At 50.7% G+C, this 26448-nt stretch overlaps 9 protein-coding genes across 9 annotated transcripts, besides 9 other annotated features; 4 read left to right on the top strand and 5 right to left on the bottom strand.

The window, feature by feature from the left end:
• Nucleotides 1-77: 77 nt before the first annotated feature.
• Nucleotides 78-1711, bottom strand: ACLA_006910 (uncharacterized protein; the record flags this gene model as incomplete). Its single annotated transcript, XM_001273357.1, has 2 exons — nucleotides 78-1175; nucleotides 1229-1711. 2 exons carry the CDS (start codon nucleotides 1709-1711, stop codon nucleotides 78-80), a joined length of 1581 nt encoding a protein of 526 aa, XP_001273358.1.
• A 1883-nt stretch (nucleotides 1712-3594) lies between these two features.
• On the top strand, nucleotides 3595-5058 carry ACLA_006920 (N(6)-L-threonylcarbamoyladenine synthase family protein; the record flags this gene model as incomplete). Its single annotated transcript, XM_001273358.1, has 2 exons — nucleotides 3595-3710; nucleotides 3774-5058. 2 exons carry the CDS (start codon nucleotides 3595-3597, stop codon nucleotides 5056-5058), a joined length of 1401 nt encoding a protein of 466 aa, XP_001273359.1.
• A 91-nt stretch (nucleotides 5059-5149) lies between these two features.
• Nucleotides 5150-5338, bottom strand: ACLA_006930 (uncharacterized protein; the record flags this gene model as incomplete). Its single annotated transcript, XM_001273359.1, has 1 exon — nucleotides 5150-5338. The coding sequence occupies one exon, from the start codon at nucleotides 5336-5338 to the stop codon at nucleotides 5150-5152; it is 189 nt and encodes a 62-aa protein (XP_001273360.1).
• A 122-nt stretch (nucleotides 5339-5460) lies between these two features.
• ACLA_006940 (uncharacterized protein) lies at nucleotides 5461-6127 on the bottom strand (the record flags this gene model as incomplete). The annotated part of the gene is made up of 4 exons (XM_001273360.1): nucleotides 5461-5552; nucleotides 5617-5691; nucleotides 5821-6035; nucleotides 6105-6127. The coding sequence occupies 4 exons, from the start codon at nucleotides 6125-6127 to the stop codon at nucleotides 5461-5463; spliced, it is 405 nt and encodes a 134-aa protein (XP_001273361.1).
• A 435-nt stretch (nucleotides 6128-6562) lies between these two features.
• Nucleotides 6563-10299, top strand: ACLA_006950 (putative PHD finger domain protein; the record flags this gene model as incomplete). The annotated part of the gene is made up of 2 exons (XM_001273361.1): nucleotides 6563-9150; nucleotides 9210-10299. 2 exons carry the CDS (start codon nucleotides 6563-6565, stop codon nucleotides 10297-10299), a joined length of 3678 nt encoding a protein of 1225 aa, XP_001273362.1.
• Nucleotides 6836-6874: a microsatellite.
• Nucleotides 6836-6992: a microsatellite.
• A 40-nt stretch (nucleotides 10300-10339) lies between the features above and the next one.
• Nucleotides 10340-10367: a microsatellite.
• A 673-nt stretch (nucleotides 10368-11040) lies between these two features.
• Nucleotides 11041-12192, top strand: ACLA_006960 (RNA recognition motif domain-containing protein; the record flags this gene model as incomplete). Its single annotated transcript, XM_001273362.1, has 4 exons — nucleotides 11041-11080; nucleotides 11162-11261; nucleotides 11321-11670; nucleotides 11747-12192. 4 exons carry the CDS (start codon nucleotides 11041-11043, stop codon nucleotides 12190-12192), a joined length of 936 nt encoding a protein of 311 aa, XP_001273363.1.
• Nucleotides 11761-11851: a microsatellite.
• Nucleotides 12002-12027: a microsatellite.
• Nucleotides 12193-14120: 1928 nt separating the features above from the next.
• On the bottom strand, nucleotides 14121-14518 carry ACLA_006970 (DPY30/SDC1 family protein; the record flags this gene model as incomplete). The annotated part of the gene is made up of 2 exons (XM_001273363.1): nucleotides 14121-14217; nucleotides 14346-14518. The coding sequence occupies 2 exons, from the start codon at nucleotides 14516-14518 to the stop codon at nucleotides 14121-14123; spliced, it is 270 nt and encodes an 89-aa protein (XP_001273364.1).
• Nucleotides 14519-15284: 766 nt separating this feature from the next.
• ACLA_006980 (fanconi-associated nuclease 1) lies at nucleotides 15285-17919 on the top strand (the record flags this gene model as incomplete). Its single annotated transcript, XM_001273364.1, has 3 exons — nucleotides 15285-15781; nucleotides 15835-17299; nucleotides 17407-17919. 3 exons carry the CDS (start codon nucleotides 15285-15287, stop codon nucleotides 17917-17919), a joined length of 2475 nt encoding a protein of 824 aa, XP_001273365.1.
• Nucleotides 17116-17136: a microsatellite.
• A 322-nt stretch (nucleotides 17920-18241) lies between the features above and the next one.
• ACLA_006990 (40S ribosomal protein uS15) lies at nucleotides 18242-19284 on the bottom strand (the record flags this gene model as incomplete). Its single annotated transcript, XM_001273365.1, has 5 exons — nucleotides 18242-18415; nucleotides 18474-18520; nucleotides 18845-18877; nucleotides 18950-19146; nucleotides 19280-19284. The coding sequence occupies 5 exons, from the start codon at nucleotides 19282-19284 to the stop codon at nucleotides 18242-18244; spliced, it is 456 nt and encodes a 151-aa protein (XP_001273366.1).
• A 1450-nt stretch (nucleotides 19285-20734) lies between these two features.
• Nucleotides 20735-20771: a microsatellite.
• Nucleotides 20735-20772: a microsatellite.
• A 3436-nt stretch (nucleotides 20773-24208) lies between these two features.
• Nucleotides 24209-24247: a microsatellite.
• The last annotated feature ends 2201 nt before the right edge of the window (nucleotides 24248-26448 follow it).

Here is a 26448-nt window from a genome sequence, read left to right on the forward strand (position 1 = left end):
GCGGATGAAGTATATTATACATGGGTGCTTTATGTGAAGATAGGCGTAATGCTCAACCCAAGATAAGATAATCAAACTCATAAACTCTGAGCTTGAGAACTTTCACGTCCAAATGCTTCACGCAACAAGACATCATACTGCTCCCTATCCTTGACTTTCTGTTTGATGAACTCATATGCATCAAACGTCCAGTACGGCATTGTGATCCTCCAGAAAGCCGGATCATCGTGGACTGTCGAAAACTTCGGCTGTATATAGTCATAGAAGATCTTGAATAGCGCCGCAGGAGGACTGCTGAGGGCAAGAGAATACCAAAACGTCCCCCTCTCCCACCCCTGCTGCAAGATAGCGTGGAGAGAAAATGGCAACTCGGCTCGAGTTTCCTCCTCTGCGAAAGCTTCCATGAATTTACGATGGAGTTTCTCGTAATCCGCGCTGATCGAATCAATGGCCTCGTTTGTCAACCAGTATGGAGGGTGGATCATCTCCACAGGTTGAGAGCATGCCCACTCCAGGTCAATAAGGCATGCGATGTTCCAATTATCGTCAACGAAGATATTGGTCTGGTTCAGATCGGTAAGGCTCATAAAAAATGGGCCGCGCAAGAGATCTTGACGAAAGAAGCAAGACCACACACTTCGCATCACCATCAGGGCAGATGTCTGATAAAGACCATCCTCAACACTATTAACTGCGTTAGGTTGGTGCCGAAGGCGGCTTTCGTGGATTGCGAGAATATCATTGATGTATGAATCTACAGTGGTGTGGGTAGCATCTTGCCGCATGTGAACAGGAATATCTTCGTTTTCTAGTTGTTGGATATTGCACGTAAGGGGCCTACTTGAGGTCAAGTAGCCCGCCTCGTCAAGGACAAAGGAGCCGATCCTTAGCAAAGGTGTATGCGCCATAGCCAGCATGATGCGGGAGATTCCATGGAAGAGGTTCTTGCGTAATTGGAGGTTGGAGCGGCCGTCCTCCCATGATTCCGCGAGCATCTTGCCGCGCGATGGCTTGATGTATTCAATCAAAAGATAGGGCATGCCCAGCGCAACTTGATCTTTGCTTTGATGCTGAACATATTGGGATGGGAGCGGGTAGCCGAACCAACTCAAAACTCGGCGGCGTGCGCGGTGGAAAATGCGGGTTAGAAAAGGCAGATTGTCGAGATGGGTAAACTAGGGCTGTAAGCATTAGCTTATCCCTCAAACACATGCATCAGATGGCATACAGTTTGGCCAGCAGCTAGCCCAAATCCATAGAGATGAGGAATAGGAACAGTGGGGCTGTTTTCCTGGAGCCAGGCATAGGTTCCAACTTCACAGCGGACCTTCTCGTCTGCATTGTCCGGGGGTGAGCTCTCCCTCACTCGGTAAGGCAACGGAAATCGGATCATCACTTGTCTCTCAGGATCTTGTCCCCGGCCTGTATTAATGTCAACGCGGATGCAGACATTGAAGCTCCCGTGTATCCAGTCCTTGACGTCAACCACACGGCACGAGGCTGTAGAACTGAGGCCGAGATGATGGGCAGTAAGTATAGCAATTGACTTTCGATTTTGGTGCAAGTGATTGAAGAAGCGATCCCTCTCGTCCGTATAGCCTAACTGATGTAGGATATTGGACTCCTGCTCCTTTGCTTCATGATATGTGATCTCGCCATGCAGCAGACGACGAGGTTTCAGTAGGCCAGGTAAGTCGTTATCCTGAGACATTCCGGTAGAGCTGTTGGTATCAATGTATCAATGATATGATGAGACTTGTAGATACTGAGTCAAATGACTCTTTCATAGAGCGGCCCATATCTATTCGAATATTGGATAGCAGCCTTGATGTTGTGGTCCTCGTCGACTTGATGTCGCTGGTGAGTGGCCTGCTATACACGTGTACTCCGGCCATCTATTGAAGATGCCTATTCTGACATATCATTTCCGGGAAATATCCATTTATGATAATCACTTGAATATAACAGAAATTACACTTAGACAAGGCCGAAAGTAAATGGTTTGGATAGCATTGACACATGTGGTAGCAAAAATCTTGAGCTAAAAATATCAGATAAGGCGAGCTGAGAGGGTGCGACAAGCCTGCAACTATACCTTCAAAGGCAGCTCCATCTCCTTTCCTGCTCAAAGATTGGTAACTTGAGTTTCTTCTAGCTTGTGGAGGGTCATCAGTGTGCTTGCATGTTCATGCGAGAAGGAACTATATTTACTGCAAAAAAAAAGACTCCAGGCAAATGGCAGGTGCAGCTACGTTGTGCAGCTTCAAATTCTTGACAAGTCATCCTTTGGTGACAAATATAGAATGCTCGTTCAATTCGGACTGCACGGACTGGGAAGTTGTCCCATTCGACTTCGATCCTGACGTTATACTGTCACTTCGAGCTTTGATTTATCCCTTTGCTATCGACGGTTCACTGATATCGTACCCTCTAGGCAGCGTCGGTGCAAGCATACTTGCAAATCTGCTTGAATCCCATGGATGAGCAGGGCGTTGGCACCGAAGACAATAATAGGTCATATTGGGCTGTCTTGTTCATGCGTGGCTTACGTTCGTTTCTTCTTGTCCATCTTGCGCGCATTGCAGCCGAAGATATCTCTTCAGACTATCTGAGTCGGATGGACGGAAATAACATGATCTTTGTAATGGCAAAACTTTCAACAAAACTGAGATGTCCAATGCCCCTGGCTACAATCTATACCCTATCAGTGTCAGTCAGTGCTTAGCAACTGATCACAGGTACTGCAATCTCCATAGTGAGCTATGTCAAGCATTGCCAGATCACTCAGTACTATTTCTACCTTGCCTCACTCCTTGCGGATCTTACTTTCACAGCCAACCAATCTATATGTTTCATTGTTAAGGGCAGATTTGCTGGTCAGCTCCTCACAACAGCATGGAGGATGCTCTGGGTTGTGGCCATCTTTGTGGGTATCTACTTGGAGATTCACTGTACTACAGCAGTGAACAATTCGTGCAACAGTATGGCCTACCAATGTAATGTATCTGGGAGCAATACTACTCTCATATATGCTACTGATATGCTTCTTGTTGTGGAGGCACTCTGTTTCTCCGCTTGGGGTCTTCTGACCATTGTGAGCACTCTCTACCCGCAGTCCCTTGTGTGGGTAATGTCATGGTTCTGGTCTATATCCCCTGTAGTATTCGCAAAGCTGCATGCCCAGCATCTTTATTCATCCAAAAGTCTCTTCAAACTTTCACTAGGCTATCCGCTATAACATTGGGGAGGAGAGATGACGATGCCTGAATATGTCAAGACTAGATATTGACTGCAATATAGTAGCTCAGGGAAGACGACCAAGGCTGCTACTATCCATTGGATGAAAAATTTCTATGGAAGTCAAAATAAGCATAGCTAGCTTGATTGACTCGGGAACTACTATTGTCTGTTCTCTATTTTCATTCAAAATTCAGGGCGCAATCTTGATTCTCCATTGTCTGTTTCCTTTGTTGACTTAGACAGCTTATCTTATCTAAATAGCGATAAGGATAGCGATAGTGATAACGATAAGGTCCAAATAAGTCGCAGCACCTCAGGCATGATAGATCCTCCCCCGGTTTTTTATCAAACCCGATGCTGACCTCAAGCTCTACGGCTGCGCTTCTGCGCAAGCGAATATGGACGGGTTCGAGAAACTGTATACAATACCGAAGGCGAGGGTTGTTGACCCTTGCTATTGAGACCTCGTGGTAAGACTCTCTGCAACTGCCGACTGTCCAGCCTGGTTTTTCGCTCACTATTATCTGGAGCAGTGATGATACATCGGTTGCAATCGTCGAAAAAGACTCGTCTACACACATTAACTCTACAAAAGTTCATTTCCTCGAAAGCATAACTGCAGATACGCGGGAATACCGAGGCATTCATCCGCTCCTTGCGCTCGAATCGCACCAAGAGAATCTAGCGAAGCTCGTCAACAAGGCACTGAAACATTTGCCTGCTGCTACAGAAACGGATTCTGGTGGCCCCAGATCAATCACTTTAGCGGATGGCTCTCGACGTCGCAAGCCGGATTTCATCTCCACTACGAGAGGACCGGGTATGCGTTCGAACCTCTTCGTCGGACTCGATACCGGAAAGGGACTTTCCGTCGCCTGGCAGATCCCCTTCGTTGGCGTGCACCATATGCAAGCGCATCTCTTGACACCTCGTCTCGTATCTTCCCTAAGTCGGGCACAAACCGACAGTCATGATACCGCTAGCAACTTGCCCACCACACCTGAGTTTCCCTTCCTATCCATTCTTGTCTCGGGCGGCCATTCGATCCTCGTCAAGTCATCCTCCATCACGGACCATGAGATACTAGCTTCAAGCGTTGATACTGCAATTGGGGATGCGCTGGACAAATCTGCGCGGGAAATTCTCCCCACCACTCTGCTTAACGAAGCTAAAACAACGATGTATGGCAAAATGCTGGAACAATTTGCTTTCCCCAACGGCAGCTTCGACTATGCAGATTACAGTCCACCCAAGACTCGAGGCGAAGAGCTAGTCAAACGCGAGAGCCCATGGGGTTGGTCTCTCACTGCCCCCTTTGCCAACACCCGCGAGCTACGGTTCGGCTTCTCGTCCATTGCAACGACCGTCACGAAGGTGATGGGTTCTAAAGAGAAGGGTGGCCAGAGTATGTCCCACGAGGAGCGTGTTGCTCTGGCCCGCGAGGCCATGCGCGTTTCCTTTGAACATCTTGCTTCCCGGACAGTGATGGCTCTGGAGGGTCTAAGGCAGCAAGCGGAGAAGGCTGGAGAGCAAGAAATTAAGACTCTTGTTGTCAGTGGCGGCGTTGCTGCGAATCGCTTTCTCATGACGGTGCTGCGGTCATTCCTTGATATCCGCGGGTTTGCAAATGTCGATATCGTTGCGCCGCCACCATACTTATGCACCGATAATGCGGCTATGATCGGGTGGGCGGGCATTGAGATGTTCGAGGCCGGCTGGCGGACAGACCTCGGAAGCAGGGCCTTAAGAAAATGGACGCTGGATCCACGCGCTGAAGACGGTGGGATTCTGGGTCCAACTGGTTGGGAGCGGCTGTAAGCTTGGTGATGGAATCAATGTACATTATATTTTTTGGCGATCTGTACTCTACGTCATTTGCTGGTCTCTTGATGGTTTTTACAAGTGTATATTACTGCGTGGTGTATCCCCATTCTTCGTGAAGCAGTTCCATGTACTCGTAAATATGTTCATGCCATAGCCATTGCACAAAATGATGCTCCCCTTGTCGTAAAGCATACAGCAGGCCTTTCTCAACCGAGTCACCATCAGATTTTCCCGAGTCTGATATCAAATAGCTGGCAATGTCAATACCAGCCATTCTTCCACTCGCTCCCTGTAGTGATCCCTTGAGTGGTGGATGAAACCAGCCTTGCGGCAATTCATCCGTTCCGTCTAACTGGAAACAACTCTGCACTTGTGAGTATGTGGATCTTTTCAGACTCAACCTCCCGGCACAGTGGCTCCCTGACGCAACGTCGTCACCTGCTTTCGAAGCTCGAGGAAGAAGTCCTTCCCGTTCGCCATCGTGTTGGCTGTTCTTGGGTTAACGAAACTCGGTCCATTGTGCAAAGAGGTTGTGCCCGCTGATAAACGTACGCTTTGCGCCCCAAGGCCCGGAACGATTGTTGCCCGCGTCCTTGCCTGTCGGTTTATAGAAAAACGGCCTGGGTTCTAGTGGGATCATTAGCGGTTGTTCGGCTGCTTTGGCGTAGTAAATCGTAGGTATTACCTCCTGGACCTAAAAGAGAGCCAAGCATTAGCTTTCTCATCCTAGTCACCTATGGACCACGCAATACATACCTTTCCGGAGAGCTGCCTTGGCCTCTGCCGCGTTGAACCCACGCACAGGAACATGCTGCTCCTGCGATGGCCCCGTGTTCGACGATTCGCGCGATTCGCCCCAAGTGCTTGAGTTCTGTCCGCCACGGTTCCCGCTGTGTCCGCTGATCGCCCTCGAGTTAGGGTTTCTTTGACCCGATTGACGGTTCTGATCGTAGGGACGACCTCCGCGCCACCTGGAAAGCTCAGAAGTTAGCGGGAGCCGTTACCGTCGTGGTTTCGGGGAGGATGAGCTCGAGCCTTACCGTTCCTCACCGGGACCGCTCATCCTGGAAAAGGTAAAATGCTCCCACAGAAGAGAAGCTGGGGCGAGAGGGATGGAATGAGCTCTGTGTTTTGCTTGGGAGTGTACCTAACTCTGGGGGTGGAGTCTCCGCCCTGGCCCAGGGCGGTTTAGCGCCAAGACATTGACAGGAGCGATAATGGGACATCCCCGTTCCCCTGCGCGTCGCCCCTCGCCGTCGCCCGTCACGGTCGCTCGACTCTGCGCTGCCTGCTTGTGAAGCTCATATCTGATGCGCGCTGAGCCATGAGTCGCACTGTTTTGCTCTTTGGTTTTTTTTATTTTCACTGTACGGCGCGGCTTGGAGCGTTCTCACGTTGAATCTGAGCCCCGTGCGGCAAGCTCTCAACGAAACCCTTAGCGACGCTTATATCCGCATCTACCAATCGTCATCGGTCTCTTTACCAGTGGTGTGCAGTTATGGCGCCAAATTCTTCGTCCAAATATCGCTCCTTAGCCGGCAGACAGTCGCGAAAGGGTTCTAAGTCGTCGCCCAAGGCACCGGAACCCGACGTTAGCGAAGGCCCTCCTCTCAAGAAACGAAAATACGTGCCCGGTGGGCCTGGAGGGGGTGGCAGATACATCGAGATCGATGAAGAACCCCCGAAGATTAAACGAGCTCCCCTCAGGCGGACCTCGTCCTCTCGCAGTCGTCCTGCGCCCGCACCCGAACAAGTTCAGAAAACGGAACAAGAACCTGAGCCGGAGCCTGAACCTGCGCCTGAGCCTGAACTCCAACCTGTACTTGAACTTCAACCTGAACCCGAACCAGTACCCGTACCTGTACCAGAACCTGCGTCTGTCCCTATGCCCGAGCCCGAGCCCGAACCTGAACCTGAACCTCAACCCGTCTTTCTTCCTCCCCCGCCACCACCCCCTGTTCCTACAACTCCCCCCTCTGCACGTTTAAGAAGGGATAAAGCGCAGACTCGTGGTCGTTATGGGTCGTCAACAGCCGCCGCCTTGGCCCTGCAGCAGGGAGACGGATATAAACCACGAGAGGAGCGTGGCTGGGAGGAGTTCCACCCCGACCTGGACATCGATGCCAAAATTGCCGTCTTCGGCTCAGAGGAAGTGGACCGGCCGGCGCCATCGACGCCCATAGCCGAGATATTGCAGTTGAATGGCATCGATATGCATGGGAGTAAGGATCCCTTAGCTGAGCTTATCAGGCTGCACACTAGTGGCGCATCTCCTTCGCCGATCAAGCGTCGACCAGGCCGTCCTCCCCGTCGTCCTGAAGCCATTCTAAACGCTCTCGGCATCACTCCTCAGCCAAAGGCAGTTCCGCCGCCGGGTCCCAATCCTCGCGAGAAACTCACCCTTCCCAAGCCTTCGTTTCGATTACGTGATCCTTTCGTCTTCTACGATCAGCCTGGGGTTGGGCAGCAGAACTACGTGGACCGGACGATGGCAAGCGTCGGATATCAGGAAAGTGATCTGTTTGTCCGTCATGAACGGCAAATGATTCGCATGACAGAAGGGGCCCAGGAGGATGACCTTGATATTATCAATCCTCCGACCACTGATGGAGAAATCAATGCCTCGGTTGGTAGAGTGGAATATGATATGGATGAACAAGACGAGAAATGGCTGGAAGATTACAACGCCAAACGAAGGGAAGATCAGCTGGAGCCTATCAAGCCGGCGGTTTTCGAGATCACCATGACGAAGATCGAGAAGGAATGGCATACTCTGGAAAAGCGCATACCGAAGCCGAATCCCAAGCCGCCACAAACGCAGCGTCCCCGGTCGAGCTCGGCAGCTGCCGTGAATGGAGAAACCACCGGTCCGGGTGAAGAGCTAGATAGCAAATGCACTATCTGCGATGATGGCGACTGTGAAAACTCCAATGCCATTGTTTTCTGTGACGGTTGCGACTTGGCGGTGCATCAAGAGTGCTACGGCGTTCCTTTTATCCCTGAAGGGCAGTGGTTGTGCCGGAAGTGTCAATTGATCGGACGCGGATCGGTCAACTGCATCTTCTGCCCGAATACAGAGGGGGCGTTCAAGCAGACTACGAGCTCGAAGTGGTCACATCTACTTTGCGCCATTTGGATCCCTGAGGTCTCATTGGGCAATCCGTCACTCATGGAGCCAGTGACTGATGTGGAGAAAGTGCCCCGGAGTCGCTGGAAACTCAACTGCTATATCTGCAAGCAGCGAATGGGAGCTTCGATCCAGTGCAGCAACAAAAACTGCTTCGTGGCTTTCCATCCAACGTGCGCGCGCAGAGCGCAGCTTTACCTCAAGATGAAATCGGGCCATGGAGCCCCTGCGATCATGGACTCGCACCTCCTCAAAGCATTTTGCGACAAGCATGTCCCTGACGAGTGGCGTCTAGAGCACGGCACCGATGCTGCTACAGTCGATGCTATTGAATACTACCGTAACACTATGCAGGGCAGACAGTGGGGTGACAGCCAGGCGGCAGCTCTTTCTCTGGAACCAGCGCATCAGTTAGGGGCCGAACCGAGCGATCTGGATGGTCAGAGAACCCATACGCCGCGTATCACACTTACTGTTGGCGGCAATAAGCGGAAACGTCTTGGCCCGCCCAAGACCATTTGGAAGCTCCCCTCTGGCGCACCTGTCATCCCGCAGGTCTTGCTCAACTCCGTTGTGGCCTCCCTGCAGCGTTTCGGCGTGCGACAAAGAAAACAGTATGCCGAAGATGCTTGCAAATACTGGACCCTCAAGCGGGAGGCCAGGCGTGGAGCGGCCCTCTTGAAGCGCCTGCAGCTGTCACTAGAGACCTTCTCGTCCATGGAGATGACACGCAGAGATTATGTTGCTATGGGGGTTGGTGGAGGCAAACGACTGCAGCGGCGCATTGAGTTTGGTGAGAGGTTAACCCACGATCTCGATCGCCTGAGGATGCTGTGTGATGAGGTGAAGAAGCGAGAGCGGGAGAAGCTGAAAGACGCAGAGCTCCTGAAGTCCATCATGGATACCGTGTACTTTCCTATCTTCCCTCTGCTCTGGCCGATTTTTGAAAAAGCCCAAGGGTGGGTCATAATCTTGAGACAATTAACGAAATGAACGGCGTGTGCTAACTCTACAATAGGCTTGATGGAAAGGGGACTTTCAGGCAAGGTTTGCAATCTCTGCGAGAGAAGTTGCAGCAGCGCTACTACACATCGGTTGCGGCCTTCTCCGCCGATCTGGCAACCATCTTCACCTCTGAAATCGGAGTTCAGCCCGCCGGGGATACTGCTGAGCTACAGATGCAGATCAGCGGGCGCGCCCCCGAGCTTCCCCTCGAACAGCGCGAGAAGCGGAAACTGGCTAAACGCATCATCAAGGCCATTCAGCCCGCTCTAGAGGACGCAATCAAGAAGGAAAGCGAGCTCAACCGCAAGCCCTTTGAGAAAGAATTGAAAGAGCTCGATCTCATGTTCGAGAATAGCGTTCTATCTCGACGAGGATCAGTAGAGGAAGAATTTGCAGAGGGGGTTGATGAGTCGCGTGGCGAGTCTCGAGCGCCTGGTGAATTTTCAAGCGGCACCGATCAGAAAGCCGCAGTTGAGCCAGACGTGGCTGCGAAGGCAGAGCCTCAGGAGGGTTCGCTTTCCACTGCACTACCTGATAAGGAAGAAGATACTGTCATGCTTGATGCCGAAACTGAGCAGCCTCAGCAGCCTGCGGAAGCGGCCCAGCCGCAGGATGCTCAAATGGCGGACTCAGTCAATACAACCGCCCCGGTTGTTGTAGCTGAGCCGGAGGAGAGTCAACCCCTCGATGTCGCACCATCAACAGTGCCCGTCACCGCCGAACCGAGCAAAGAAGAAGCCAATAGCCCGCGACTGTCCGCACTTCCAGCTGAATCTCAAAAGGGGCTCCTGACACCTCCACCTAGCTTCCAAGGCGATGCGCAGCACCCCCTCTCGCAGGGCGGAATCCTGTGGTACATGCAACCATTTGATCCAATTGGAACGACCGTCCACGAAGAGCGCTGGACGGGACGCGACGTCATGCGAGGAATGAGCGAGGAACTCAGTGAGTTGGATGAGGACGAATTGAAGGACCTCGTAGACGATGAGCTGGAAGGCCAGATGGCTACGAATGATAAGTCGGCGACTGGATCTGAGGCGCCAGCGGCCGAGGCAGCTGTGAAGGTACACCGGACTCGGAGGCGATGGCGTGGATTTAAATGATTGACATGATTGTGAGCGTGCTTTTGGGATGCTGCTAGTCTTTTTTTTTTTTTTTTTTTTTCTCTTTTAAACCTGTCTATGTGTCCTGTTTCTCTTCGATTCCCCATGCCATTTGTTCCGAGACTTTAGAACAGGGAGCAAAGGCGTGTTGTGTTGTATTGTGTGTATTATCCTACCCAAGCATTGTGAGGCATCTGGGCTTTTCTGTTAGTGAAATTGAATCTACATTGACCACAGATAACTGCATGTTTGAGTATTCAAGTATTCATTATGATCAAAAGCGCACAGCTCTTCCTCTGCGGTAGTTGTTGTCGTTGCTGCAGACACACAGAGGGAAGGCTTGGCGGAATCCACCCCGAGTCTGGAATTGTTTCGCCTCGCTTTTTCCTGGCTGTTCTCTCCCTTCCTCCATCCACCCATCATCGTCACCATCTATCTCTCTTCCATCTCTCATCCCTTTCATTCCTCCCTTTCTACTTTTCTTCTCCTTCTTCTTCTGCTGGATATCTGATACCTTCTTGGTATTCGTGATTCCTCACGCAGTAGAATTTACCACACCTCCCGAGAGTCCGTGGTTGGATTTTTCTGCTCCCTTTTTTTCCCGCCTTCTCTCAACCACTGCTTGTTGCTGGACGTGCACCTCGCGCGCTTTTCATCTTCAAGTAACACGCTTCATTCTTCCTTGTCCTTTTCTTGAAACACCTTCGCTTTCTCTTACCTCTTTTTTCAAAAGTCGTCATCATGTCTGCTGAATACGATAACGAGAATGGTCGTTACGACGGTACGTGTTTCTCCTCGCATCAGTCGACTCCTCGTCGCGACGGTTGCAGAGCTGACTTCTTTGTTTTTTGTGCGTATGCAGACGAGCCTCGCTTCGCCCGCGACCGCAGCGCCTCTCCTCGCGATGAACCCAGGGGCGATCGTGCTCGCAGCCGTTCGCCCAACGGACGTGTCGATGAGCGGTAATATTCACTGTGCCCTTGTTTGGTTCAAACATAGCAGACTGACATCGCACATGCAGTCCTCCCATGGATTCTCGCAAGCCCGTGGACGATGACGAGGAGGGTGCCATCAACCCTGGCTCCAACCTTTTCGTTACTGGCATTAACCCCCGTCTGACTGAGTCCGATATCTCCCGCCTGTTCGAGAAGTACGGCGATGTCGAGAACTGCTCCATCATGGTGGATCCTCACACCAAGGAGTCTCGTGGCTTCGGCTTCGTCAAGATGGTTACTGCCGAGCAGGCTGATGCTGCCAAGGAGGGTCTCCAGGGTGAGGTTATTGAGGGCCGTACTCTGAGCATCGAGAAGGCCCGTCGTAGCCGTCCCAGAACCCCTACTCCTGGCAAATACTTTGGACCCCCCAAGCGTGGTATGTTTTATTCGCAGTCAATTCGCTGTCTGAGTCGAATCGTGTCTAATCCGCTTTTTTTTTTCCCCCTTTGCAGAATTCCGTGGACCCGGTGGTGGCCGTGGCCGTGGTGATCGCTATGATGATCGCCGTGGATCTTACGGTGGTGGCTGGCGCCGCGGCGGCGGTGGTGGTGGCGGTGACGACTACCGTTATGGTCGCTACGACTCTTACAGTGAACGCCGGGACTATGGCGGTGGTGGTGGTGGTGGCCGCGAATACCGTGATTACGGTCGTCGTGAGTACCGCGACGACTACGGCTACCGTGGTGGCATTGATCGCTATGCCTCTAGCGGCGGCGGCGGCGGCGGCGGTGGCCGTGAAGAGCGGTACAGTCGCGAGCCTCGCCGTGATGATCGTCGTGGCTATTATGATCGTGATGCTAACCCTCCCAGCTACGGCGACGCCCCTCCTGCCCGTGAACCCTACGCTGGCCGCTCTTATGAATCTCGTGGTGGTGAGGACAGATACAGTGGCAGGTAGGTGAATGGACAACAGGGGAAAAAGTCGAAACTCGCTTCGGTGCCACACAAAGTAATTATTCCCCCATGTTCGTCTTTTCTCCTTGCCCTGGGGGTTTTCCTCCCGTTCGTCCCATCCTCTTGCTCCTTGTTTCCTGTCACGCACCATCTTACTTTCCATTTTCCTTGAAATGCTTCAATTTCGAGATTCCCCCTGCGGTTGGAAATCGGCTCGACGAACGGCCGTGGGACGTGATTGTTTTGTATTCTGTGTCCGGGAGAAAAGTCGTCTTTACAGTAACGTGTCTGCTCGATCGGAACGCCAACAGTTTTGCGCCCTATTTTTTTTCAACTATTTCAGAAACAAGAAAGTCCGGAACAGAACTGTGTCGACTCTCTTCGGTCACTGGCTGCTACTTTTCTTTTGTTATTCGCTTCGAAACACCGGGAGAATATGGCGGCAGGAAAAGAGAAACAATATTTCACATTAACGTTGTAATTCTTCGGATTATTCTCATGGGTCAGCACTGCTACATTTGCAACTCTTCCGGAAAACTTGGTCGTTATCTCGCTAGTCAACTTTCTCGCCTGTTTGCGTCTTATACAGCTTTGTCTACGTAACGACTCGATTGTATTCGGCCTGAAAACACATAAAACAAACAAAATGGCTTCGGCCTTCTTCACGAACACAAGATATCTGTCTTCCCGCCTTGATTGAAACCAACTGACTGGACGGGATTCGGCTTTTGCTCGCCTATTCCGCCATAACCGTTGTTGTTTCGTGCCTGTAGTATCGCCAACGAGGACGCCCAAGCAGGCCTCGACATTCCAATATTCTGTCACACCTGGATCTGTTCAACGTAATCGTCTGGCACCACGAATCGGTTCCTTATTTCGTGGCCTCCCCGGTTTGACCTTTTCACTCAATGGATCCTGGGCCAGCCATTCTTTGACATGTTCTGACTGATTGCTTGATAGGTTGGCCAGAACTTACTGATATTGAAGCCAAGGATACCGTTCTAATTTAAACTAAGGGTGTGCATTGAGAGAATCGCTCTTTTGCGGACACCATCTCAATTCTTGATGTTACTCAACATGATTGTTGCAGGCCTATGACTCGTGCAAAATACTAAATCCCAGCAGTACTGAATCACATGCACCAACGAATGCTTCGAAAGTATGAGATTTGTGAAGAATTTGAGGATCAACCTGCATACGAACTATTTGCACGTTATGTCCAGCATTTTGTTGCCCATCATACATATGGTTTACTCATCACTACATTTTTCACATGATTCTACTCGCTGTGCTTAGTACAGGGGAGTTCGTTGCCCCTTGAATTCAGGTTTGACGCTGTGTGAAACAGACCATTGAGTCTAATTCATCAATATCATAACGTATTTCTAGACCTCGTAATAAATCTCCTTGGCTCTTTGGATCATTTCTTGTTTTTGCCTGGTTGCCATCTCATTGATCTGTAGTTTACTAGGGCGACAAGGGCAGATTCTCAACATGCCAGTTTTTCATGGCCAAATCTACAATAATATAGAAGGCTCAATGGCATTGATATCAAGCAATTCTATACACAACACGACCTCTGAGCGGCAACAGTAATCACAGCTTTGATCATCTTGAATGCACCAACCGTGTACAAAGAAGGATGCGTCCGCTATGCAGCATTGAGACTTCACATGGTACAGAGATTCTTTCCCGGAGATCTTGCAAGCAGATCAATTCACGATGCATCTCCCATCCTTCACGATGCGGCAAACTCGACACGTATATGGGGTATCTCTTTGGCCTGCGTACGTGGCGCTGTTGGAAGCCCCCAACGGGGGCGTATGGTTCTCCGTCCCCCGATTTCACTCCACTGAGCAGACGGTAGAGTTCAGCTATACAGGGGTGGGCGGAGCGTTCAGTAGCACATTCATCCGACTTATGCACCCTCCTCTATTCAGGAGACTTATTCGGCCCAGCCGCTCCGCCTTCCACCTCGTTGCTTTTCTGGATCAGGAACTCCCCAAGGGCACGGAGGGGGTCCGACGGCCTGCCACGAAAAAGGAAAAACCTGCGTCAGCGATCCATTTCGCTTCAAGTTGGACGGGAGGTCTCGATTCGTCCCAGCACGGCTCAAGACAACATAAAGGCTTCACGAAGCAATCAGGACACACTCACTGTTCCTTCACGATGGACTTCATGCCCTCCAGCAGGTACGGGACGATTTTCTCGTTCATGTAGACTCGCGCGGGGGCGCCGCCGGGCCGTGTCTGCGCCGCCGGGGTGTTGGACTCTGCTCGCGGCGTGTTCGCTGCGCCTGTGTTGCTGGTGGGAGTTGCACCGTTGCCCATGGTGAATTGGGGTTGAGGGATTGTGCCGGGTCCGGGGGTCGAGTCGCTCTGCTGGTCGCGGCTGTACGCTGAGGCGAATTCGGTTTCTTTCTGGGTTGGGGCGGGTGCTGGTGACTGGTGATGGGGGTTAGATTGTTATCTGGGGGTGTGCTGCGCGCTCGATGTCCAAATGAATGCAGTGAAGGGGGGGCAGTGGATTGGATTGGGCGGGAGAAATGTATAGCAAGATTATCTGGTAGAGATATATTTTGCAGAATGGAGCAGAAATGTCTTAGGCGGAGCTCGCGGGCGGAGAGCTTAAAGAAAGCTCTCCACTGTGGGGATAACGATGATGGAAGGGGGGATGTTCCTTACAGGTTCGTCCGCCATGGCTACTCTAGTGTCTAGGTCTTAGGACTCGGGTCACCAAGAAATGATGTCTATATGGAATGAAAAGAGGAGATCCATGTTTAGAGGTCTTCTTCCAGATGGATGCACACTTACGCCTCGCATCTGCACTGCTTATCTTCCTAGTCACCACACCAAGTGTCAGTTGATCAAGCTGCAAACACAGCAAACAGACCCCAAGAAAAAATCCAATTAAGATCAGGTGACTTCGCGTCTTTCCGTGACACGATTAGGCGCCAACGACTACGATCATCCGTATCTGTTGCGACATCGGTCTCGCAGCGCGTATTTCGCATCAAATTTCGCATGTAGGGATGGTCTGGATTGCGGTCCTCCCGTCTAACTGTTCTCGGATGATTAGCAAGGCGTCTGTGGCAGCATGTCCCTCTTGGACTACTGGGACACATCGCGCCCTGCCGTGAAGCGCAGGAAGACTGCGATTCAGGACTGCCCCGATGCTGCAGCTCACAAGCAAGACCTCAAAGTCAATAGCCGGGATCTGGAAAAGCCAGATAGTCCATTGGAGGACGCCTGGGACGCGGTGTCTTCGGCACAGATCGGCGAGAGTACAGTCGAAGACGAGAAGCCCTTCCTGAACAGTCAGACAGAGCTAGAGTCCTCGCTTCCGGCTATTCAAACAGATAGCAAAGCTATTGAGGAATATGAGCTCTCTCGCGCAGCTGAACAAGATGATGAGCCCGATCTGCGCCAGAGACTGCAGGATGGTAAATGGCGCAAGGGAAAGAGCTCGATCTATGTGGACGCGTTCAACCTTGCATTGGAGACAGTGCTGGAGGAGGAAGCGCATGTGTTTGATGAGGCAGAAATAGAGGTCTTCAGGCAATGGAAGAACCTCTCATATGAATCTCAATATCTGTAGGTCGGAGTGGCCGATACTCCTTGAATGAAGGCTAATTGTGTACTGTCAGATATGTACGGCTATTTCTTCGTAAGACTTCAGCATGGCATCGCATCAACCGGCTAGGCTATTATTCGGATATCAGTAATATATCTCAGGCGGTGGTTGATCTTCGGGCTCGCCGGCGCCTACCCACTCCCTTAACCTCTATAAACGACAATCCTGAGGATGCGCAGTCCGCTGAAATTGAAGGTCTTGCCCACTTCAGCTTTGCCGAGAGCACTGGTGAAATAACGACTCTAGAAGAGGCATCCTCCCTACTGCTCCTTGAAGAACTCAAAGTCCTCGCCAAGGATGCAAAAGTCCAAGGCAAAAGTAAAAAAGAGCTCCTCGACGCCTTCCGTGCATCCAGCCAGAAACAAGCGGGTCTCAATTGGAACGAGAAGGAGGGGGACTCACCCCAGGCCGTGAATAGAGATGTCCATTACATTCAGAAAATCATTGATTACACAGGCGACTGCATCCGCCTTGCGCCAGGGCCTTATGCCCTCTTCGAACGGGTTCATCTGGTCTTTTACAGGTCCACAGAGTGGACCGAGAAATCTCTCACCACCATAATCCTGGCAAAGATCTCCCGCAGGAACTTTCCTGAGTATGTCGTGTGTCGCTCCAACTCGATCTTTCCGACCAGAGATTTCCTCCTGGAGTTCGAATCAGCCCTACGCACACAGTTTCGCATAGACAATCTTCTCGAGTTTGCCGGCACCCCTACACAAGAAAGACTGGAACATGTGAAACGGCTTGCTGAGGAGGTGTATCCCCGTTGGAAAGTCCTGCTCGAGCAGGAGCAGCGCAAGGAAGACACCATCTACGAGGCCGGCGAGGGCGCCTATTTACGTCGATTCTCACCAGCCTGGGTCTATACCAGAATCATTCACAAGAGTCTTCAACCCCTCGGACGCTTCAAGGAGCACAAAAAGGAACACGAGATTCTGTGCGAGTTGCTCGCCCAGCGCTTATTCCACGCTTCACGGCGCGGAGCATGGTACCAGCGGAAAGCCCTGTTAGAAGAGCACTACATGTGGGCCCTAACGCCGTTCGAAGGACGCGGTGAGGACCTCCAGAAGAAACATTGGAAAAGAATCGCCTTGCGGACGTGCGAAGAGGGACTCGAGGACCCGAACTGCCATCTGATCTACCACTATGACCTCCAGAAGCGGATTACGAAGCTGGAAAAGGCGCTGAGGATCGTCAAGCGCGAGCAACATGATTTCGGCCACGTCATGCTGGCCAAACCCGCGCAGCGCATTGTCGAAGGTATTCGCATCGAACGCGACGACTCACCCAGTCGCTCCTCCTCCTCCTCCTCCTCGGTCAAGCCGGACGATCTTCCGTCCAAGCGCGGCCGCGCAACCATCTGGATCGACGAACGAGAGGACGGCAGCGAATGCAGAGTCGAGAACATGTGTCTGAGCTGGTATCGTGAGCAGGGCTGGAAGGGATACCACTCCGAGGGAGGAATAGTCCGGACCTTGGTACGCCATCCTCATATTCTATTCTCTGTTTCTCCATAATCACTGTCCCCCCCCCACACCAAGACAACACGGCAGCTAACCCATCCTCTGCCCCCTCCCCTTTCTAGTTCGGCTACCTCTTTTACGACATCCTCTTCACCTACATCCCCAACGTCTTCCAGACGCCCTTCCAGACCTGCCCGCTGGACCTCCACACCGACGCCTTCTACCCGTCCCGCGCCTCGGAGATCAACCACCGCCTCGTCGAAATCACCAACGGCGCCGCCGAGCACATCCTACGCGCCGTGCACGCGCGCGAGGCCGCGAAGCAGACCTGCGCCATCGGCCTCGACTGGGCCTTCGAGCTGGACGACCTGGTCGAGATCGTGCGCTGTTTCCGCGGTGAGGCGCTGGCGACTATCTGCAAGGTCATGGCGCAGGAGTACCAGCAGCGCGGCGGGGGCATTCCTGATCTCTTTCTGTGGAGTTTGGAGAGGAAGGAGGTGATGTTTGTGGAGGTCAAGTCGGAGAATGATCGGCTGAGTGATACCCAGCGGTTGTGGATACATGTTCTTGTTGGGGCGGGTGTGAAGGTCGAGCTTTGTAATGCGGTTGCGAGGGAGGTCAGGATGGGGAGTTGATTGATTTGGACCGTGGATATATCCGTTTGGAATAATAGGTATTGGAAGTGCGGTTTGTATATATACCCTAGTTCTTCTGAATATAACGATAGATTCATACGTACTCTCGAAGAAGGATTACGGGTTTACGGGAACAGAGCAGAAAAGTAAATGGTTGGGAATCGTTAATTTTGTTTTTTTTGACTATCCGCGGCCAGATACATATCTGGGACTATCGAAACCTATCATCCATTTCGGGTTGACAGGGCTCGAATCCTCCGTCGCCAACGAAACGTCACAGAACCAACAACCATACACCAAGACCAGAAAAAGGGCGAGCCGCTTAGGCGACAAGGGTGCTGGCGGTGGCGCTCTCGTATCTCCAGGTGGGGGGGAGAACACCGACGGACTTGTAGTAGCGGGACAGACGGTGGATACGGGACTCGATCAGAATGAGACGGAACTTGCTGTCCTTGTCCTTGCGGTTGCGCTCAAGGTGCTTGCGGACGGCGACGGCCTAGAGATAGTCAGCGTGATTGAATTCTCGAGTTTTGAAACCGAGTTGGAGTTGTTACCTTCTTGATCAGGAAGTAAAGGTCCTCGGGGAGTTCGGGAGCGAGGCCTGTTTACGAAAAAATCACTCTGTCAGCCTGTGGTTTGACCAAGCAGAGGCATATAGGTAGAAAAATCCCCTTTATCCTCTCCTGCATTTCTGCCAGGAGAGAGAAAAAGAAAAGATCTTCTTTCCCATTCCGGAATAGAAAACGTGATTGCAAAACGCAGAGAGTTGGGACAGGACGACAGCGGTTTCACGCAAAGAGGTATTTCTACGCTCCCGCGTCTCATTCTCAGAGCAACCGCCGTACACTCCCATCCACAACTTCTCCTTTGCGCTCGAAACCCCGCATCTACACCGGTGTAAATGGAGCGGTGATTGATATCGTACCATTGGACTTCAAGATACGGAGGATCTTGTTACCTGTTGCACACACACGCGCGCGTTAGCGACATCAACCCCCCACAAGAAAAACAAATGCAGGGAATAACTTACCAGTGACAACCTTGACCTGGGCAACACCGTGGCTGTCACGGAGGACAACACCGATCTGGGAGGGAGTAGCACCCTTCTTGGCGAGCTTGCAGATCTGGTCAACGACCTGGTCGGGGGTAGTCTTCAACCAGGCAGGAGCGCTGCGGCTGTAGGGAATAGCAGAAGAGCTAATACCCTTTCCCTTGCTGTGCATACGACTGTAGCGGATTTGTCAGTTCCAGGTTGCCCATTTCATTTTTCGCGGTCTTGGTCGCGACGAAGTTTCGATCGAGGGCGCAATTTTTTTTTTTTTTCGAATCGCCGTCTCGCATCAGGAGTGATAGAACTTACCCCATCTTGAATGTATTGTCGGAAGTGAACTGGTCGGGTGTGTCGACGAAGTTGAGCTGGCGGATGGATGAATATCGTAAAATTTCGATCGGTCGTTGGTTGATGGATTGAAGATTAAGGGCGGAGGGTGCGGTGGAGTGTGGGTCACGTGAGGGGTGGAGTTCGCTTAGTTTTTGTTCCTTTTTCTTCGGCCTCGACGATCCTGCGTTTTTGTTTCTTCGTCTTCAATCAACTGAAAAGCAACCAGTTTGATCATGATGTCGATCAATCTAAGTTGATGAGACTGTCGATACCGAACTAACTGAGATTCTGCAATCTACAGCTTTTATGCGCAAGGTACGTTTACACTGAACTCACTCTAAACCCCCGTTCCTCTGCTCAACATGATGATACTACACCTTTTTATTTATTTCTGGTACCTCTTATGTCAGAGGGAGATCCTTGTGGTCTTCCTCGATGATCTTAATGGACTTCTGATAATCACCCAAAACCCAAAATCTATGCCTATCCAGCCTACATTTTCACCACAATTGCTGACTTTGTTCTGGATATAGGTTCCATGACCTCTGCGACTTGAATTGAGCATTCTTGGCTCAGATATTGCTTGGAATCGTCTTTTTGCTCGGTTTCAGACCGAGTGGGATATTTGCAAGACCGTTAGATAGAATATAATGAAGAGCTTTAATTGCTTCGATCAATACTGCCGAACTAGTTTTCGTAGCTCCTGAATGCGTCCGGTGAATAGTACTTGCGCGAGAGTCCGTAAACCCTATGTAACTATTGCGTTTCTGGTATACCCAGCAACAGGTCCTTTTCAACGGCTCATGCGAGTCGACAATATCTGATCGACAGAGCTTTTCTGCCAGGGGCCCTCTGCTCAGATCTGTTCCCAGAGTATCAGCACCATTTTCGATCGGTCTGCCATGGTCTTTTCGGCAATATTGATCGGCTTCATCTTCGTGCTTGAACGCTCTAGATTGGCAGTAGGCCTCTACCGTCCAGGTTAGGTGCTTTCCCAATGCCCCTGGTATAGACCGCTCAATCGAGATGTGAGATGAGCAAACTATTCCATCCGAGATGGCTTGGAGAACTGCCAGCCGACAAGCACTGAAAGGACGATCAATGAATATTGGACCTCTCGGCATCACCATCATACATGGCATTCCTAGAGACAACTCGACACAGAGACTGCTTGTCGCAGATCGCGAGGTCAGTATCGTCCTCCACATGAGCGAATCACACCGCCATTGAGCTTGCAGCGAGCTCATCGGAAGCATACCGAAAGCAACCGCATAGCGTAGCAGAAATGTGCGAGCAGAAAGTACCTCATTTCGATTCCAGCGGCCTTAATTCTCGGTCAGTCGGCATGGTTCTCGAGATGCATCGTCCGCCGCCCAAAGGGATGTTTGCCGGCTCCGACAACCCTCAATCCCTGTTCTTCGCTTGAGTTTACGGTTTTTTTTTTTTTTTTTTTTTTTTTTTTTTTTTTTTTTCCCTTGCGTCTTCGTAGGCCTTCTCCAGCTGCACGGTCATGCAAGTTCGCGATGACGCAGGAGGAACAGTCCGCGAAGCTTGATCGCTGTGTACAGTACACGGCTTTGCTCCCGTGTGCACAAAAGCGTTCTTTGTCTCTTTGGAGCTGTTCGCGCAGCGAGCGGGAGTTCTTGGCTTGGCTTGGAGGAGGAGGGGGCAAGGTTCGAGTCGAGGACTAGTGGTTCCACGACGTTGGGAAGGATACCGACAGCAGTTCTTGCTCGTTTGCCGGTAGTCATGATGGCTAGATTCATGGCTGGCTGGCGTAGGACGCTGGCCCCGTGAGCCAGCCGTTCGCCGTTCCAATCAAGACGATATCGGCGAGAGAGAATGTGGGATTGGAGTATCAGTCGAGGCTGTGATGGACCGCGTGATTCTCAATGCGAGCGTGATGTTTTGAATGTTGGAAACCGAGCATAATACGCTCTTGGGGCTTCGGTCTCGGCTCGCATGGCGCGGGATGCACGAGTCTTTTTCCTGTTCCCAGTAAGCTTGCTTTCCTGGGAGCTTGCAGATAGAAGAGGGATGGGGGATCCCAGCTGTGGATTGGATCAAACAAGGTCGAGATCGCATGATGCGACCAGGTTCAGGGGATGAAAGGGTATTTGGAAAAAGGGTCTCCGATTCGACTGATGTAGCCTGTAGGAGAAAGCAGCTGCGTTTTGAGCGAGAGGATCGTCAAATCAGGACCAATATACAGGCTGGACGGCAGATCTGTGTGCAGAAAAGGATGACGATCAATGCAGGAATCAGCCTCTTTGACGTCTGGACGGCCGCAGTATTAGGTAGTAGGTTAGGAGCTGGGGTCGTCGATTGGCCTGGATGAGTGACATTGGGACCATTGATGGTGGATTATTATTGATCATTGATCACCAACATCAGTGACTATAGTCTGTACGATAGAGCGGTGGAGTTTTAAAGTCTCGATAGTCGCGATGCGCCTATGGTGCTTGTGGATTGGCCTGTACAAGAACCACCACTCGGTGCAGTGATCACCATTAGCATCAAGGATGGGCTGGCGATTGGTCCGATGGCAGGAGTCGACACGAAGTAGCTCGCTTGCGGATTGACCACAGATAAAGCATTATCCCAGGGTCCAGGGGGGTCAAGGATCACTGTAGACGCCTTACAAAGCCAAAGAAATAATTCGATGGCATTCTCGAGGTCGATTGGACGTGGTGGGAAAAGTCAAGCACAAGGCAAGCTGCATCTCTCTTGACTCTTGAGCCTTGAGCCCTTGCTAGGGCCTACTCTGTACTGCTAGTCATCCCACAAACTATCAAGTTACTATCTATTCTTTATTGAGAATTGCGTCAATGGCCTGAAAACCATGGGGTAGATACATATTCGGTATTATTAGCTGGCATGATTCAGCTGGTAATGTTTTGTGTATTCGCATTGCACTCCAATCATAACCTCCAGTCTCCAGAGTCCAGCCATCCTGGAGCCCCAAAGGATTCTCGCTTCTCGGCTGTCTTGACCAGCTGCTGCCATCAACAGAACCTCTCCAGTCAGTAATTGGGACGCGTCCAAATTACAAGTGGCGGGGGATGAGTTATCAGTCGACTTGATTGATTGTTCTCGGTTCTTCTTCCTTCGCCATCATTCAAATCAATCTATCCGATGGCAAATTCTCGGATTTTTTTTTCCCCAACCCAGTTGCGAATCTGGGTCCTGTTCTTGGCTGCTGTGCAACCGTCTTCCCTTCCCGCCCATAACGATATTACTCCGTAATCTGAGCTGTGTGCGGCACGGAATCGACGTCCCTCGAGGATTAGCCTAATCAGGATTCAGGAGAGTCCTGTTATCAGACACTCGTTTGTAATAAGCTGGGGGAGCCTGAGAGGGAGGGGAAGAGAGTGAACTCTTGTTCGTGCTTTGGAGTGGTCTAGTAGTTAGTAGAAGAGTACATTGGTCATAGAGCAAAGCGAGCTGGGGATGATCGCCCAGAGACGCGACGTAGGTGCAATTAGCAGCGCCGATAGTGGGCGATCAAGCCAGCGTCGGCGGATTATCGCTGCGCGCTCCAATGGTCTGGTAAATGTAAGTTCATGGTTGGCCGGCCCTTTTTTTTTTTCCTATGTACATAGCCGTCTGTGGTGCCCAATCACCTTGAGGAGGGGATATGGCTCTGTCATCCCAACTTCAACCCTATTGCATGTACGTCGTCAATACTCGGTACGTCGGTGGTTAGACAAGCGCAAAAAAAGGGGGAGAGGGGGTTGGATGACGAAAGATCAGCAGCGAAAAGATTATACAGATACACCGATTTTCCCAGTTTGGCTATAGACTATCTAGTATTTACCCTGCGCCTGTGTTGCAAGTTTGCCAGGTGCGTAGACAACTCAAAGCTAAAGAGGAGGCCGGCTGGTCTGTTATCGGGACCAGTTTCGCCTACGGAGTTCCGCCAGATGGACTCCGTTCTCCGTAGGAAGTTAGGAATAGGAACCCTCTGCTACCCACTATCTATCCATGTATCTCCCTCGGTGATCCAGACTGAGGGACAGTTAAATTAGAGAAGAACAAAATAACCCCCGGTTGACAGCACGGGCACTCCCATAGGGCCACAGTAGCAATTCTCCACGTGTGTGGCTGACGCCCAGAGTACCAGAGAGGAAAAGAAAAAGGGAAAAAAAAAAGAAAGGAAGGAAGAAAGAACTTTCGTCAAGCCGCCGAGTGGATGCGTTTCGATATCTAGATTCTGGCGCTCCGATGATTTCCCATTGGGAGCGTTCGGGGATCAGAGTTCAAACTCGATTCAAACAAGCCTAAGCCCTAATAATACAGTTTTATAGAACCCATCACCCAGTGCCCCAGGATCGAAGGAAGAAAGGTATCCAACTATCCAAGGCAGAAGATGAAGATCAATCTCTAGCGAAATCACTTCTGCGAGCCAGCGACCAGGATACTTCGGAGAAGAGCCAAACGACGGGTTCCAATCCAATGACTAACACTGCACGCAAACTATCCGAGGAGCATGTCGATCCTTGTTCGGAGTATGCCGCCAAGTCGGTTAGTAAATTGTCTCTTTGAGATTTTGGAAATTGGAAGTCTTGGGTTAACTACTCCGTACTCCGTAGGGCGAAGAGGATTCTTTTTGCTAACCAATTATTTATCGATGTGGAACCGATCAGCTCGATTTCGCAAAGGCTCCGGAAAGAGGGTCTGGGTTCGTCTGGTTCTGGTAGACTCGCCGACCTAGAAGGATCGGAGAGTGGGTATGTAGCGAGAGAGAGATAGCAATGGTGTGAGAGGAACTCGATGAGACGTTGGACTCATCTTGAGGCTTAGAATAGTGGAGCTCGGTAGTCCGTCCGTACACAGTATGTACTGTAGTAATATGAGAAAGAAAAAAAAAAAAAGGCGGCTAGAAGCCTGACTGCCTAACGTCGATAGATTACTATTATTATTATGATTATGATTATTTCTATTATTGCATTATCGCAGTGGGAAGTGGGAAGTGGGCATTATTTCTCTGATAAAGGAATGCGATAGTTATCGCGACCTTAGGATAAGATCTAGATCCTGGGTTTGGATGAAGAGTGAGTGCCACTGTCGCGATTCGCGAAGTTGACCAGCGAAAGTGGTGAGTGGCTACCTGGATAGCCGTAACTGTAAGAACTCAGAACACAACGCCTCAAGGGAATGAATAATCGCGGGGACGTTGAATCCTTCAATAACATAGACTTTGTGACGAATGTTCCAGTGTTCCACTTCAAGCCTCATAATTGAACTTTGAAAGTAGTTCAAACGGTCAATCCACTATCCAGCTCGTGTTGGGGAGGGTTTGCAGAACGAAGGATCAAATGGAACAGTAGTAGATGATGCCATTGATCCCAAGCAGCTCTTCATCCAATCTCAGCATCGAGACAAGTCGACTTGTTTGTACGACGTCGGTCCATCCATCCATACATAGCCTAGATCACAATCTGATTCATAAGGGAGCTTAGACCCCACCAGGAGGGGGTAAAAGCACTATTTTTGTTGAGAGAAGGTTCTCAAAAGTGACAATGGAAGGTCGAAGGCTTGAAAAGTTGAAGCGAGCAAAGGGACAAGTGCCCACGGTCAGGGATCTTCCATTCTTTTCCCCTCTCTTTACACCAGGAAGAAATGGAAGTAAAAAAAAAAATAAATAAATAAAAAAAAACCAGCAGGTCTAGTCCGCTAGTGAAGAGTTAGCGTCAGGTAAGACTACTGTGTTGGGGATAGTGGCAAGGGAAGCCCCATCGGGAATCCATGTTCACGGGGCCCTATTCGGCCACCCTGGTCAATGGGAAAAAAGACCTCAGACCGGGGGCTTATGCAGGTCTATTATATTTATATGATCATGGATACTACGACGACGCGTCCATCAGCAGTAACTAGTCTCGTAGTAGTTCCTGTAGGCTGTAAGGTACCAGGGCAGAGTAGGTCCAAGTGTAACCGTTGGATTTGAATGTGAGACTCTGCTGGGAGCCTGGGTGGTATGGCGAAATGTACTTTGTTGGATGAGGAGATTAGACATCGATTGTGTCTACGCCTCTACGGAGCTTACCATGAGTCCACGATTCGTGGTATGTCCACCATTTGGAATATTCGATCGTCATGGGTGTTCATAAATGATGCGGCAATTTGCTAGCTGGTATTCCGTACTCTACAGAAGGTACATCAAGTAGAATATCAGGAGTACTGGAGTAGTAGATAAATGTTAGTAACAAGTAACAAGTAGTTAGCACAGAACACTCTTAAGCGATGAGCAGCTACGTAGGCTCATCTTCCATAGCTGAGTCAATAGTCTAGATAAAGAGAACAATGAAATTGTCGCGATGACTCTTCAATCTTCGGTCTTGGAATGGTTCAGACTGGTTGATAGTGTCAGGCAACCATTCCAGAAGGCATTGAGTTCTCACTACCTGAATAACCTACAGGACTACAGGCGATGGTCGGAAGCTATCTAGGTTGAGTCGGAGACTATTTACACGATAGAGTTCAGCTCAGCTGATATCGTGTTTGGTTTCGCAGAGTGTTCGACGGAGTGCTTACCGAGTATCAGACTACTTAGCCGAGTTCGTTCGCCTAGTGACCATTACGCTTGCACTTCTCTAACTTAAATGCTGAGCCTGGGAGTCTGGGAGGAACAGACACTAACTAAATGATACTAACTAATGATACTGATAGTCCCGCCATTACTCCGTACTTCGTACTCCGACCAGGGCAACTCTTTCTTCCAAGATCCTTGGTTTTGATATGCGTTGAGCTCAGCTACTCAGTCTCAGTCCTCTCACAGTGGAGTCTCTGGCCGTTTGATGCCCCGCCCAGCATCGACCTACCTAGTGCTACTTCCTAGGAAGTCCTAAGTTCTTAAATCTTGATACTTGATATGGACTGATCCTTTCCCGTCCGAGTTATTGTAGAAGGAAAGGGGAAAAGAAGAGACTGACTGAGTCTCTGACAAGTTGACAACCTTAGAGACCGCGCCTTCTAGATACATACTAGATCATCTACTCTGTACTAACTATTCATATTCCATTGATTGGGATGGCCTCCTGTTTCGGTCCCCAGTCGACTGAAACCCTCTGACCATCTCTGGGCCTTCATTATTGGTGTTCTCGCTTCGAATCCCTCATTCGCTTCACCTTTCCCCCCCCCTTCCCACC

This window comes from Aspergillus clavatus, genomic scaffold (assembly GCF_000002715.2).
Source record: "Aspergillus clavatus NRRL 1 1099423829797 genomic scaffold, whole genome shotgun sequence".
Taxonomy (NCBI): Eukaryota; Fungi; Ascomycota; class Eurotiomycetes; order Eurotiales; family Aspergillaceae; genus Aspergillus; species Aspergillus clavatus.